General features: G+C 43.4%; 1 protein-coding gene across 2 annotated transcripts in view; it reads right to left on the bottom strand.

The window, feature by feature from the left end:
- Positions 1 to 10269: 10269 nt before the first annotated feature.
- The window catches only part of SFXN1 (sideroflexin 1), a 44842-nt gene continuing 40283 nt past the window's right edge, over positions 10270 to 14828 (bottom strand). For both annotated transcript variants that reach the window (XM_059917697.1, XM_059917699.1), the window contains 3 exons: positions 14731 to 14780; positions 14276 to 14323; positions 10270 to 11624 (listed from right to left, as the gene is read on the bottom strand). In XM_059917697.1, coding sequence (XP_059773680.1) covers positions 11528 to 11624; positions 14276 to 14323; positions 14731 to 14780 — 195 coding nt within the window. In that variant the 3' untranslated portion in view covers positions 10270 to 11527. The remainder of the gene's footprint in view (positions 11625 to 14275; positions 14324 to 14730; positions 14781 to 14828) is intronic.

The raw sequence follows: 14828 nt of genomic DNA, 5'->3' as shown, positions 1-14828 counted from the left end.
AGACACCGCCTCTGAGTCCAAGCCTGGCTCCTCCTCCCATTGGCTTTGGCCCCCGGGGGGGAGCCACATAATCTTTCCACTCCTCGGTTTCCTCATCTATAAAAGGGGGATGATATCGTTTCCTACAGCCGAGGATTCCTGTGGGGACTAAATGGCAGTGCACGGAGAACATCAGTGCCTGATGTGTGCTAAAGGCTCGGTAAAAATTAGCAGAGCAAAGAGGTTAATGGGCATAATGCCCATGAAAGATAAAAGGGGGAAGAGGCAGGGGAAGTTTCAGACGGTGGTGCAGCTCTGATATTCAGCCAAGGCAGCATCAAGTTCTAGAGCAAAGGTTGTTTTTAGAAGAATCTGCATTGGACAGAAATAGCCAGACCTGAGTACCCCTGACCCTCTCCTCCATCCCTCTGCTCTTTTTTTTTTTTTTAATAAATTTATTTATTTTATTATTTTTTACTTTATTTTTTTTTGGCTGAGTTGGGTCTTCATTGCTGCGCGCAGGCTTTCCCTAGTTGCGGGAGCGTGGGCTACCCTTCGTTGCAGTGTGTGGGCTTCTCATTGTGGTGGCTTCTCTTGTTGTGGATCACGGGCTCTAGGTGTGTGGGCTTCAGTAGTTGTGGCATGTGGGCTCAGTAGTTGTGGCTCACGGGCTCTAGAGTGCAGGCTCAGTAGTGGCGCTCGAGCTTAGTTGCTCCGCGGCATGTGGGATCTTCCCAGACCGGGGCTCGAACCCGTGTCCCCTGCATTGGCAGGTGGATTCTTAACCACTGCACCACCAGGGAAGTCTCAATCCCTCTGCTCTTAAACTGTGCCTCCCAGCTTTGGAGAATGAGACAGCGGTCCAACACTGAGCCAAATATGTAACATCTGCTCTCTTAGCTGCCGAAGACCCAGAGGAACCCAGAAGCAATCACATGTAGGGACTTCCTTGAGGGCATGTCTGTCCTTGTGTCTGGGGGAGAGGAGCCCAGGAAGGAATCTTCTTTTGAATGAATGAGAAGCTTATGCTTTAGAAGTCAGCCAAGGTGTGTGCATGGGCTTGACTTTTTTGTTAGTTAATTAATTAATGTATTTAGCAGCCACTTATTGAGTGTCACCTATGTGCCAGGCGCCTGGAAATTCTCTCAGAGGAAAAAGACACATACTTGGACCTGAATATGAACAAAGAGGCAAGGCCAAGTTTCCTCTCAGAGAGTAATTTAGAATTATCTAGGTCAGGCCCCTAAAGCACTACTTTAGAAAGCACAGGCTAAGACATTTCAACTGAAAAATGCTCAAAGATTAAAGTTATTTTATTTCTTTCTAATTATGAAATAGTTACTCACGTTGAAACATTTAGAAAGCACAAAAAAGTATAAAACAGAAATAAATATCAGTCTCACTTTAGTATTAATATTTTGGTGTTCTTCTTGGTTTTACCCTGGTCTCAAGAGGGGCCATTTTAACTGGGCTTTGAAGGATGAGTAGGAGTTCACCAGGCATATCAAAGATAGGAAAGCTTCCCAGGAAGAGGAAATGGCATGTGCACAGGCCTGGAGATGTGAAAGTACATGGACTTGGTTTGCAAAAGCCAACGGGAAAAGGACAGGAGGGCCAGAGAGAGGATATTCACTTGGATAGTCTGGCAGGGAGGAAGTCGTGGAAGGTCTCACATGTCAGACCGAGGAGCCAGGACTTTGTCAAATGGCTTCAGGGGAGGGTGTGCCTGCTCAGGTAAATGTGGAGGATGGGCTAAAAGAGGGAAGCCTGGCAGCAGGAGCCAGTGGAGGCTCTGGTCCAAGTAGGGGAGACAATGGTCCAAAAGAGAATGGTAACAGTGGAGGTTCAAAAGGTTTACTCCAAGGGATGAGAAGTAAATTTTTAAAAAGTGACCTTTAGATGTTTAGTTCTTACAAAGACAACTATATCCTATCTTGGGGAGGGTGTGGGCCCTGTTGCTAGAGTGAAATACCTTTTTGGAGGACAGTCCATTTACTCCTTGGGTGATTCGGGGCAAGGGTTTCAACCTCTCTAGGCCTCAATTTATTGTGTGAAAAGTGAGGCTAATAAGAGAGTTTATCTTATAGAGTTGATGAGAGGCTCAAATGGGATAGTGACTAAATTGCGCTTATCAGGCCTGGCACATCAAAGTAAAGGCTAAATTCGGTTAGCTTTCATCATCATCAACAAAATTTTAAATGCTCACATCCTAGGACCTAACTAATTTCCCTTCTAGGAACCCCTATTAAAGAAACAACAGCATAAGAATATAAAGCTTTGCACAAGGATATTCACAACAGAATTTTTTTTGTAGTAGCAAAATTGTGGAAATAACAGAAATGCCCGTCAACAGAGGAATGATTAATACATTATAGGAATTAACGTTTCAGAATTCTATGAAGCTCTTAACAAGAATGAGGAAGATCTATAAATATTACCTAAAAAATAAAAAATTTTATGGGGAAAAATGAGGTGTAGTAGAATATGTATATTTCATTTGTGTAAAGTCAAACCAAATACACCTACAGGTGAGCGCATAACATATTCAGTGGCCAGATGAACGGAGATCAAAGTCCACAGCCGTTACCCCTGGAGAAGGTAGCCTTGGGGTTGAGATTAGGAAAGGAGAAGAAGGAAGCGATCTCTATACACTTCTGCGTCATCTTAGTTTATTCTTATGAGCGTGTATTATTTTGGTGGTGAAAATAAAGTGCTTCTCAGGTCAGAGAGGTTGAGGCAGACACTACCAAACGTAAAATAGATAGCTAGTGGAAAGCAGCCGCATAGCACAGGGAGATCAGCTCTGTGCTTTGTGACCACCTAGAGGGGTGGGATAGGGAGGGTGGGAGGGAGATGCAAGAGGGAGGAGATATGGGGATAGATGTATATGTATAGCTGATTCACTTTGTTATAAAGCAGAAACTAACACACCATCGTAAAGCAATTATACTCCAATAAAGATGTTAAAAAGAAAAGAAAAGAAAAGAAGGCTGAAGAAGGAGGAGGAGGAGGACCCTGGATGGGAAAGGATGCAAGAAGCAGCCACGCGCCCAGAAGAGACACGCTGCAGGGCTCCAGAAGCTTCATCTTTCACATTGCAAATTCCACTCCCACTGGACTCCTTCCAGAGCCACATTGTCCAGAGCTAACAAGCCACTGCGGTCCTGGGCACATCCGTTGTTTGCCTTTGGCGATGTTCCAGATTCCTTCTCCCAGGCCTGTGGGAATGGAGCCTTGGTTGTGCTTACCCTGGGGTCAGAGGCTGGCTCGACCCCCCCACCCCCACCCCCCTGCGATGGATGGCACGCTGAGGGGAGGGTCTGGGCAGCACACGTAGGCAGAGGGCGTTCTGCCTACCTCTGCCACGCGTGAGCTGGCTATCTCTGGCAAGTTCCTGAAATGCTGCAGTTTCATCTGTGAAGTGGGAGCAACTAGAGTCGCAGTTACTTGACAGGGTGTTGTGACAGTAAATGAGGCGGCGACAGGGTAAAATAATTGCTCAGTGCCTGTTCGCCATCACTGTCTGTAATGCAGGCTCGACGGTGGTCGAGTGTAAATAAATGATAACACAGGTCCGCACTCCTTGCGTCCACACTCCTTGCGTCCACACTCCTAGTTCACTGCGGGACGTTCCGTTCCCACCGCGGCAGTGCACTAACCACTCCCCCCGCTCCCCAGCACCTCCAGAGACGTGGAATCACCTTAATGTACTCCTCGATCTCGAGAACAACAGTTCTCAACCCTGGCTGCTCTTAGAACCTGAGCCCTGGGGAGCCTAAAATGCCGGTTCCCAGGCCACCTCCGAATATTGGGATGTGATTGGTTTGGATGGGACCTGAGCAATGAGACTTGTGAAAGGCTTTTCAGGTGATTCTGGAGTGAAGCCAAGGGGGAGAAACCCTGCCCTACACCCAAACGGGGGTGCCCTCTTCATGCCCAGCATCAAGGATGGGGGCTCCCCATTGCTGCCTCTTTGTGTCCCCTCCCCCCAAACCCTGTCTTCCCCTCTCTCAATTCCCAGACTTGAGAGCTGCTGTCTACACCTGGTCCAAGTGGCTTTTCTGTCCAGCCTTCTCCTCTTCCTCTCTCCATTTTTTATTGTCAGCCTCTACTTGGGAGTCCTTTGCTTTGTTTTCTTTTGTTTCGCCATTGTCCAGATTTTGCCTTGCAAAGGAGCCCTGGGAAGCTGGAGGTGCGCTGCACAAGTGGAATCCAGTCCCAGTTTCTCTGTCGGTGACAGCATCCTCTTCCTCCTCATCGGGTCATCCTCACTAGATTTGCCGATGTGACTCACCCCGCCCAGCGAGAAGGCCGTGGGAAGAACACTTTCTGCTTCTTTCCTATTTCAGCCATCCAGCGGGTAAGCCACCCGGCTGCACCTGAGGCCGCTCCCCTGGGGAACAGGGTTCCCGGCAACCCCCCTCCTAGTTATGGACCAAAATTATTATTCAGGGTTTGTATCAGGAGGTGGCATCCATTGGAATTTCAATAGCATCGTCATCTTCGTCTCTATTTTTAGCTTTTCGTTATTAAAAATTGTTCTCTCCTGCTACCATCTTGGAGAGTGCACATTATTAAAATACATTTTCATCATAAATGAGAATAAGAGGAAAGAACTTGTTCTTGATTGCAATCACACATGATGAATCGATTTCCTGGCCCCTGGAAACATCACACTTGCCAAACCGACGCTGTGACATCCTGGAAATGGCCTGCTTGTCTGTCTTTTCCATTTGGTTTATTGCAGAGAAATAAAAGGACAAGGGAAGGAAAGTCATGACTCAGGTTCTCCATTTACCCATTTTAAGCTTCACAGCAAGACTGTAATGTAGGTTTTATTGTCTCCATTTTACAGATGAGTACACTGAGGATCGGAGAGGGGAACTGGCTGGTCCCATGTGACAAAAACAGTAAGTGACAGAGTTAGGATTTGACTGCTTTTCCTCCCCGGGACAAAAGCCTCCAGAAGGAGTCCCTGCTTTCAGGATGAAGCCCGCACTCCTTCCCTGGGCACTGAAGGGCCCTCACGACCCTGAGATCCTGGTGGCATCTTCCCCAAATTTCCCTCCTTTGCACACACCATTCAGCCACACTCTCCCTGGTTTCCAGATCTTTCCATGGAAAGGGAAGCCCTTTCCAGTACGGAGAAGCCCTAGTTTTCTTCCTGCCCCTTTTCTCCTCCCAGTGAGAAATTTCTACTCTTCTTCCCGGTATCAGTTGAGATGCCACTCTTTAAAGCCCTCACTGATTCCCAGCTCCCTTTCCCTGAGCCGGCTTCAAGTGTGATTGGCCTGTGTCGCAGCACTGATGGCCCTGAGGGCAGGGACTGGGTCTGGTCTACAATTGTTCTGTGTTCCGCACTGCCCCCCTCCTACCGGGAATCAGGTGCCCTGCACAATAAGCCCCATTCCTGCTTGTCGGCATCTTTACAGCTTCCTGAAGCTAGAGAGATCATGTCCTTCTCCTGGCTTCTTGCACCATCTTCCGGATCTGGCCTTGGAAATCCAGAGATGCACGTTCGAGGGCGGCAGTCTGTTGCCTTGCGCCACCTGCCGGCAGCTCTGGGGATCGGTGGGCTCCAGCCGCGCGATCTTGGAGGCAATGCTGCCCCCTGGCGGCGTCTCTCGGAGCTGCGGATCTCTCCGGCCTGGAGCTCCAAAACCACAGGTTCAGGCCCGTCTATAAGGTACATACCGTTTCCATCATTTCCAGGAGAGAGATGGAATCAAGGGGAGGGTCAATGATTGGCTCGGTAATCCCAGGGCTTGGGAGCTGAGAGGCACCCGCTTCCAAGCCAGAGCTGGGGTCACTCAACGGCCTGAACTTGACGTGTTTCTGATTTTAGAACCAATACAGGTGCATTCCAGAAAATCTGAGAAACAGAAAACCGTAAAGAAAATAAAGATTACCTGTAAATCCAGAGATACCAACTGTTAACCATTGTGGCATATATTCCTCTAATATGTCTTTTTATACATATCAGTGCATCAATTATTATAAAATTGGGACTGTAACCTACAGGGTTTTGTTTTTTTTTAAGTAGCATTTAATATGTCCTGAGTTCAGAAACAGAAGAAAATCTGTAAAACTAGAAAAGCATAAAGGAGAAAATTTTTAAATCACTTAAAAATCCCACCATCCAGAGATAGCCTTTCTTCCCAAATTAGCTCATATTTGTGACAATCACCTGTTATTTATCCTTCTATCTTGCAAAAATCCAATTCAGAAATTAAAAAATTCTTTTCCCCAAGGGAAAATTTATTCTTATACTTGGGATTACCCACAATAGCGTACACTTTTTTTTTTTCCTACCTGGCAGTTTCTCACCATCTTCTGGAAATATTCTCCAACCTCCCCCTTCCTTCACCTCCCCTGACCATTCCATTCATATGGTTCCCTCCCAGGAGTAGCCAGGTCTCCTGTGAACCAGAGTGTAGCCATCTGTGGGATTAATTCTTAGACGTGAAATTGCTTTAAGGAGGGTACGTGCTTTAATAAGTTTCGATAGATACACCCAAACTGTCTTGCAGGAAAACTGCAGCAATGTGGATGTCATGTCTACCAGCAGTCACGAGAGTGCCTGTTTCCCTGTAGGATCACGAACAGTGTTGTCAAACTTCCGGCCCCGGGGATCACATAAATTTAGCTACAATGCGTTGAGTGTGCCCTGTGCCAGGCTCAGTGCTGTCCATTTATTAATTCTCATTGAATCCTCCCAATAACCCAGTGACGGAAGTGGTATTAACTTCATTTTACAGATGAGGAAACTGAGGTTTAGAGCGATTAGCCTGCCTCAGTTCACAGAACGGAGCTGAACGCGACTCTAGCATTCATCCTAACATCCACCCAGTGGTTCTCAAGTTTGAATGGACTGTGTCAGAATCACTCAGAGGGCTTGTTAGAAGTTGGCCGGGTCCCACCTTAGAGTTTTTGATTCAGTACCAAAGGGCCTGAGAACATGCATTTCTAGTTCCCAGTGAAGCTGATGCTGCTGGACCAGGTACCACACTTTGAAAACCATTGTTCCTATTACTCTAATAGGGGATCCTATCTGGAAATGACCTTGCTGATCTGCCTTTGACCTTGGTTGGGTCCTTATTGGAATTCTGTATGTTCCATAAACCTTTTGTCTGTGGGGGGGGGGTGTGTGGGAACGTGAATACATCTTTTATAATCCTGTGAATCCACCAAGTTAGGTTGGTGGTAAGTGATTTCACTTCTTCAAGACTGTTTCCCCACTTTTTTAATGGAGGTGATCTCAGAGGAACTGCTGGGGGTATTACAAGGAGTAATGTATGCAGAAATAAAAACATGTTGAAGATTGTAAAATGCTGTACTGAAGCTAGTTCTAATTATTCCTATTGATGGAGAAGCTGTGAAGTACAGTGGAAGACACTGGAGTTTGACAGGCCTGGACTGAGATAGCGGTTGGGCCACCGCATGACATTAGACAAATCAGCCCACATCTCTCAGCCTCAAATTCCTTCTCTTTAAAACTGGGCATATCGTGGTCTCCTTGAGGGTTAAACAAGCCCCTGTGTGTCTTGTCCCAAGTGCTCCTTCGGCTCCAAAAGCTACAGGGGCGGTGGTGTCCTCCGTGACAGTTGGGCTGGCTCCAGAACAATGCTTACAACTTGGACGCCCCCAGTCATTTTGCCTCTCGGTTCCCAAGGATAACATTCATTGCCAGCTCTGGTCCCAGAAACCCTCAGATTCCCTGTTCTTTCCACATCTTGGTGACGACCTCTCCGTGACACCAAGTGAATTCCTTTCCACAACTGGATATTGGAAATGTGAAGACCCTTCTTCAGATTTCCAGAAAGAGCCCAGGATGAACCCGATGACCAGGGGGACCCTTGGCTGGTGCCAGTTGTTCTAGGTGATGGAGCTACGGCCGTGGACAAAACAGAAATCCCTGCCCTCGTAAGCTTGTTGATCCTATGTCCCTAAGAACGTCAACACTGAAGCTGGAAGCTTCCTTGGAATCTGGTGAGGGGTAAATACGCAAATTCACCGAGTATTAGAAGTTGATCTGAAATTGACCCAGTGAAGCTCGGGTCCCTGGGAACATTGGAGACGTGGCACAGCCAGAACTTCTCCAGCTGTGATGCGTACAGGGATCTCAGGGCTCCTGTCATCTGGCAGATGTTGGCTCAGCAGGTCTGGGCTGGGGCCCAAGAACTTGCGTTTCTAACCAATTTGGATGTTGCTGGGCTATGGACCATACTTTGAACATCTAGAATTTAAGTGATACTTTATAACATCACTAACAAATGTAACCTTATTTTTCTTTGGCTTTCAGTGAAATTCTGAATACTCAAGAATATACCAGTTTGAAAACTAATTTTACTGGAGTGTTCCAGTTGTTTACACTTTTGGACAGGGCTGTAGATTCACGTGTCAGACCTTGGCTGCCATTATAGTTTTCAAGCGACCAGGAGCAGCCTTGAACTTGTACTACTGAAGCCCCAGCTTTCTCATCTGTGAGCAGAGACTTTCCTACCTCTGTCTCATTTAGGCAAAACCTTAATTGTTGGACGTTTTAAAAGGATGGATTCAAGTGTCTCGCCGTGGCCACTTTAATCTGCTACTTTTAGTGAGGTTGTGGGTTATCTGTGGGGAAGCCGCCAAGATTCTGAAATCTTACCAGTATATTGATATACTGGCATTTTGAATGCACATCCAGCATCTGTAGACAAATATACAATCAGCAATCATCCACTGAATGTTTACTCTGTGCCAGGCACTACGTAAACCGCTGTGCTGGAATTATCTTGTTTACAACAACTCTATGAGGTAGATTCAATTATTCTCTCCCAACAATCCAAACTAATAAAACTGAAGGTCACAGAGAATGTCAGCAGCCCAGATATGTTTATTTTAAAAGTGGGTACAACCAAGATTGTACCGGCTCTGTCTGACTCCTAGACCCAAGCTCTTGAATATATTTCAATAATTTAAGTGATGAACAGAGGTCCTGTAGCAAAACAGAGCAGAGACGTGACCAAGGTGGGTAAAATGCTCAGTTCTTTTATACGTCTGTTAATAAGGCACTCCCCAATCCTGGGTTAAATTTAGATTTTCTCTGTGAACTATGGTAAACGTTAGTTCCACATTAGAACCTGACAAACAATACAAAAACAAATTGACCTCACCACCATGTGTAAGGGTGTCAGTCATCAGGGTCTAAGGCAGAATCTCATTCCCCCTGTGTCATAATGAACGTTACCTGGAATTACGCTGTGTGGGGCTGCCGGGGGTGGGTGGGAGCCTCTATGGTGTTCAAGAAGGTGGAAAACTGGTAGCCAAAACTAGAAATATATTTCCTGCTAAAGGCATAATACAAAAATATCTCTTCATCAGGAGTTACTGATGGTACCCAGATATTAAGTTAGAATGAAAGGTACCATTGACTATAACATAAAAACTGCATCATCCTTTACATACAAATAAAAGAGAGAATTTTTTTTCATTCTGAGTTTATTTAACATTTCATCCAGTTGAACTGAAATAATACATTGACTCCAACACTGGCCAGACACTGTGCTAATACTGAAAAAAAGCTGCCAGTCAGTTAATACTTACAGTCATAATTCTTTATATCATTTTACTAGAAATATTAATAACTATTTACCTTTACAAGCATATTGCACTTCATGTGAATTTTCTCCAGAAGAGGTATTCCTAAGAGATCAGCGAAGATTGCCAATCTTTGCTCATTTTGTTCCTTTTTATAAACCATGATTCAACTATACAGTTCATAGTTCTCTATAAAAGCATCAAGAGTCAGAAGCTTCAACAGATAATGTTTAAAAAGACACATCTCCAGGCTCATTATCCCTTTTATAATGATCCTGTGGTCATCTCATCCTGGTGAGTATTAAAATTTCGGTTAGTTTGTCAATCTTCCAACCAGGCATTCATTAATTTTTCAACGAAGGTTAAGATTTTGACATGGAGCTGCCACTTGACTGGAGGTAAGAATTCTGAGATTAGCTGGGGCGAGTGGGGTAGGCCTCAAGTGCTTTAGTTTCTTGTTAAAAGTGCCCTTTAAGCACCTCGTGGAGCTCTGCCTTGAATTTCCCGCTTTTACCCATTTTTAAAGAGAAGCATCTATGGCAACAAAAGACATCCAAGGCCAGAATGTCATGGGGAAGCTCTTTTGCTTCAAATGGTTTAAGACAGAAAATCTAAATGAGAATATTTTGGCAGTATAAAGGAAGGCTCAGAGTGGCCCAAAAGCTTCAGGTCCATTCATCATTTTAGAGAAAAGAGAAACACAGACACGAGGCACACCATTTTTTCTTTATGAGGAAATTCAGTCTGGTCACATTGTCAGGAAAAATTTGCCCAAACTAGTTTCTACATTTTTTTCCCACTTATAAGTCTCTGAATTACAAATTGAATCAAGTGGTCTACACTCAGTGAAATGACCACCTCACATATGCCTTTGAACCTCTACAGAATTGAAACATAATCTGTTACATTAAATATATTATATGTGAAGCTACTACAGATGATGTAAACAGTGGTCCACGGGTTCATTATTTTCAAACAGGGTGGAATGTAATATACAACATTCAAGTAAAACTCATTGAGTCATTGATTCACATACACATTATTTCCGTATCTTCCTGAAAGCCAAAGAGATCTACGAGGATGACAAGAAAAGACATGCAGGCAGATGGAACTGTTCTCTCGCTTATAAAAAAAAAAAAATCAAACACGTCAGATTCAACCCAGTCATACAGCGTTGGTTTCGAATATACTTCCAAAATTTGACATTTGTGCATTTCCGTTATTTGATTAGTTGATTTAAATGATTGAATATAAAGTCAACAAATGCAAGGTAAGATTAATATCTTCATAAGAATGTAAAATAGAATAAATTTCAAACTCAACCGAAGAAATCCATCAGCAATATGAAAGCATACAGCTGTTGACAGCAGGGACCTTTCACCATTGTCTATCACTCTGACTTTTCCGGGAGGTGTATGAAGGAGCTTTTATCTTACAAATGCAAAGAACTCATCTTCTACTTCGGGTTGCCTCCAGCCCAAACTGGGCAGGAAAGTAAACTGTCCTTAATATTTATGAGTCATTTTCTTTTACAGTTTAGCTTCAGGGCTTTTGTGTTTTCTCAACTCACTACTGAGAGCTCTCCTTGATTTGAAACAAGAGTAGGATAAAAATTCAGTATTTTAAACAGATTTCCTTTTCACTGACTGACAGTCAATATACTGAACATTTACTGTATGCCTAACGGTGCTTTTGAAAACTCTGGGTGAGGGTTGGGATATTGTCTTTGAAAAAACAGTGGCTATAAAAGCTACAGGAAGGGTGTTTCTGTAAATTATACCATGATTCAAATGTAAGGGGAGGCCGCCCCAGGTGCTGTGCTATAAGTAGCAGCTTGACTCTAAAAGGCTAATGTGGATCGTTAAAAGGTTTCTGTCACCAGTTGACCAGGACCAGGATATTCCTTACCAACTTGGCTACACCACACTTGCGGTTGGTAGGATCCTCTGAAGATGTTTCTTTCCCTACTTTATAATCCCTTGTTAAAGTACACCCGCCGTAATTCAGGATGGGTCTCTCGGATCCTGGCTTGCAGCTCGGCCTCCAAGCTTGTCACAGACATGGAACTGGGAGAAGGGAGAGACGACAGACAGGGTCATTCCACGGGCGGAGGTGGGAATTAGAACCTGGAGAGAGGAGACAGAGTGGCCCCACCCACCCCCGTGACTAGGGCGACAGAGTCTTGTTTGAAAAAGGCTTCACGTGCCCAGAAAACAAGTATCCTGTTCCTCTCAGAAAACTGTCACTAAATATCAAAGAAAGGCGCCATCAGAACCCAACCCTTTTTACCTCTCATCTTATTACAAGCCTTAAAAACCACTTTTGCCAGCAAGGAGGTATGGTGATGACACTCATAGACCCTGATGGTATTGGAAAACAACCTGTGGTCATGCCACTTCCCAAGGAAAACAACATAAATGTTCACCGTTAATGAACAAAAGACATATGCACTCAGTGGAGTTTTTTAGCACTAAAAATTCACTTGTGTTAATGTGCTTTTGTCCATGGTATGGTAAAACATACTTATTCTAAAACTTTCAGAAAATACTAAAATGTACGAGAAGAAACATCTCTTGTTGTCACACTACTGAGAGGACCACTGTTCGTGTTTGCTTTATGCATTTAAAAATGTACTTGAATGTTTTATATGTGCATATGTATTAAGGATGAAGAAAAACTGTCCAGAAAAACTGTGGACGTTTTGTTATTGAAAGCAACTCATTTGCCCCTTTCCTGTTTGCCCATTTCTGTTCCCCTCTAATCTTAAAAGAACCTAATTACAGGGATGAGATCACTAGGCAATTAACCTAACTCCTGACTTGTGCTGTCCTGAATGCACACCATGCGGTGTCTAACCTGTTGATTCTTTTCCTAGATAAAAAGAAGACCGAAGAAGTAAGCAGTTAAGAAAATGACTAGCTCTCTACCCCCAACGAATCCCCCTAAGCAATCCCGCAGGCAGATCATGTGGGCAAGATAACATCTTAAGAGAGTCAGCCAGTCTGCACAAAACGGAGAATGATGCAGAATCCAACCTCCTGCCTCGATGATTCACTGAGATTCTTTCCCCTCCATTTTTCCCTTTAAAACCTGTCATGGCTGAGAAGAATCATCAGAATTGGTCTCTGGACACAAGTCCACCATCTCCCCAGACTGCCAGCTTTTATGATTAAAGCACCTTTCCTTTCTACTGACACCTGCCTCTTGAATTATTGGCTTCTGAGTGGCGAGCAGCCGAACCTGGGTTTGGTAAGACTATATAATCAGTCTTTTAAAAAGATCTGTTCTTCAATATAGTTGAGATGTGGTAAACTACGAGGTAAAAAAGGTAGGATATAGATTTATAAACATATGCAAAAAAGAGAAAAATTATGAATATAGGAAAAAACTAGAAAAAAAAACCACAATGGCTATTTTTTTCCATATAGTGGGAACTTGAGTAATTTAAAAATGATGTTGCTGATGATAATGATAATGGGTATGAGTTAGCACTCAGTTTTTGGGTCAGACATTATGCATTTTAACCCTTATAAAAACCCGGCAAGTCAGGTATTATCCTAATTTTACAGATAAGGAAACTGGAGGTGTAACTGAGATTTGAAGTCAGATCTTTCTCAACCCAAATGCCATGTTCCTAAGTCACCGAGTGCAAGGTCAAGGGCTGAACACATATTCCAATGCAATATACTAAGGAAATAAACATTTCTTACCTTAAGCCCTGAGATTCTGGGGTTTGTACAATTAAATAGGTATGAGTGCTCCTCTTTAGGAAATTCATCTGTATTGGGCTTCAGCAGAGGTTCTGAAGGTCCCGCCCTCTTCAAGGAGGGCTTAGCTATAGGCATCAAGGTGATAAAGGTTTCCTCTCCTTGAAATTTAAATCCCCAACTAAGAACAGTGGGGGTCAAAGGCAGAAGTGAAAGACCAGATAAAAGATGGATTTTTCTATCAGGTAGAGGGACCTGAAGAAGTTAGTTCTAGAACAGAATACCTCATCTCAAACCTACTGTGAAAGCCTAGGGCATTAAAGGCCGTATGTTTGGGGCCTGCTGGCCCATGAAGGATATTACAAGGGCAGGAGCCTGGTAACACAAACCACAGCAAAACAACAAAATGCTGCTCCTCTGTGCCTTGATGTTACAATAGAAAAAAGCTGAAGCCTTAGATTTATGTGATGCTGATTTAATGCCTGTCAACACAGTTCTTACATCAAAGGCAGGATTCAAGGGCAGCTTGTGATGAAAGACACGTGCACAATCAAGATTTTAAGGCAAAAAAAGAAAAAAAAAACCCTAAGTAGGAAGAAGGGAAGCAAATATACCAACCACCAAAGCTAAGTGCATATAACTGCTGTCCCTAGGGGTGGAACTTAAATTCGAATATATATCTGCATTATAGATGCATTTGCCAATGGATTGGACATCGAGCCATACTTAAATTTTTATAAGAGCAAATTGGCACCAGAGTTAACCTGAGTCTTACACAAGAATAAAGAATTTTCAAATGTAACAGTAGCAGGTAGAAAAGAGCTGGGAAAAGAGAATTTTGATATTAAACAGACATGCATTTGATTTCTGCCTCTTATCTCTTCCTTTTAGAGACTTGGCTTCATTATCTTTTTGAGACTCAACTTTCCTACTAGTGAAATGGACCTGTCTCTTCACCTGGTTTTTAGGATTAAAACGCATGATCACTCTGAAGAATAACAAATACATACCTTTTCTGAGGAAACAGAGCACAGCACAGAGGTGTAGCAAATACCAAACTTAAAAAGAAAGAAAAAAATCAGAGCATTTTTGAAATGGTCGACTTTTCAGATTCTTTTTCTATTATTTTACTTTGATAACAATCCCCTTTCTTTCTTTCGAGTATTATGCTGCCTCACAAAAATATGTCCTGTTTGTATAATTTTACTACCAAGGGCTGCCAAAATAATTTTTTTTTAAATCAAAGAGATAAAAGGAGTTTAAAAAAGAATCACACAAATAGCCCCAAATGTTGTAGGTTTCTCTAAAGACAGTTTATGTCTAGCTAATGACTGGGACCATAGTTCCAGATGTTCTGGGATGGTCTCATTTTCAAAACGTGTGTCCCATATTATCCCTCACATTTCATATGCTGTCTATTTATCTTAAAAAAAGAAATTAATGACATCAAAGTAATTCTACTCACCAGAAGCCAACTAATCCAACTTGAATAGGTGCGCTCATCCATGGGAACCTCTGTGTTGAGAAATAAATTATTTTGAGTACTTTTTATACAGGCTCTTA

The sequence above is a fragment of the Balaenoptera ricei genome, chromosome 3 (genome assembly GCF_028023285.1).
Source record: "Balaenoptera ricei isolate mBalRic1 chromosome 3, mBalRic1.hap2, whole genome shotgun sequence".
Taxonomy (NCBI): Eukaryota; Metazoa; Chordata; class Mammalia; order Artiodactyla; family Balaenopteridae; genus Balaenoptera; species Balaenoptera ricei.
This window is presented reverse-complemented; position numbering and strand designations above follow the sequence as displayed.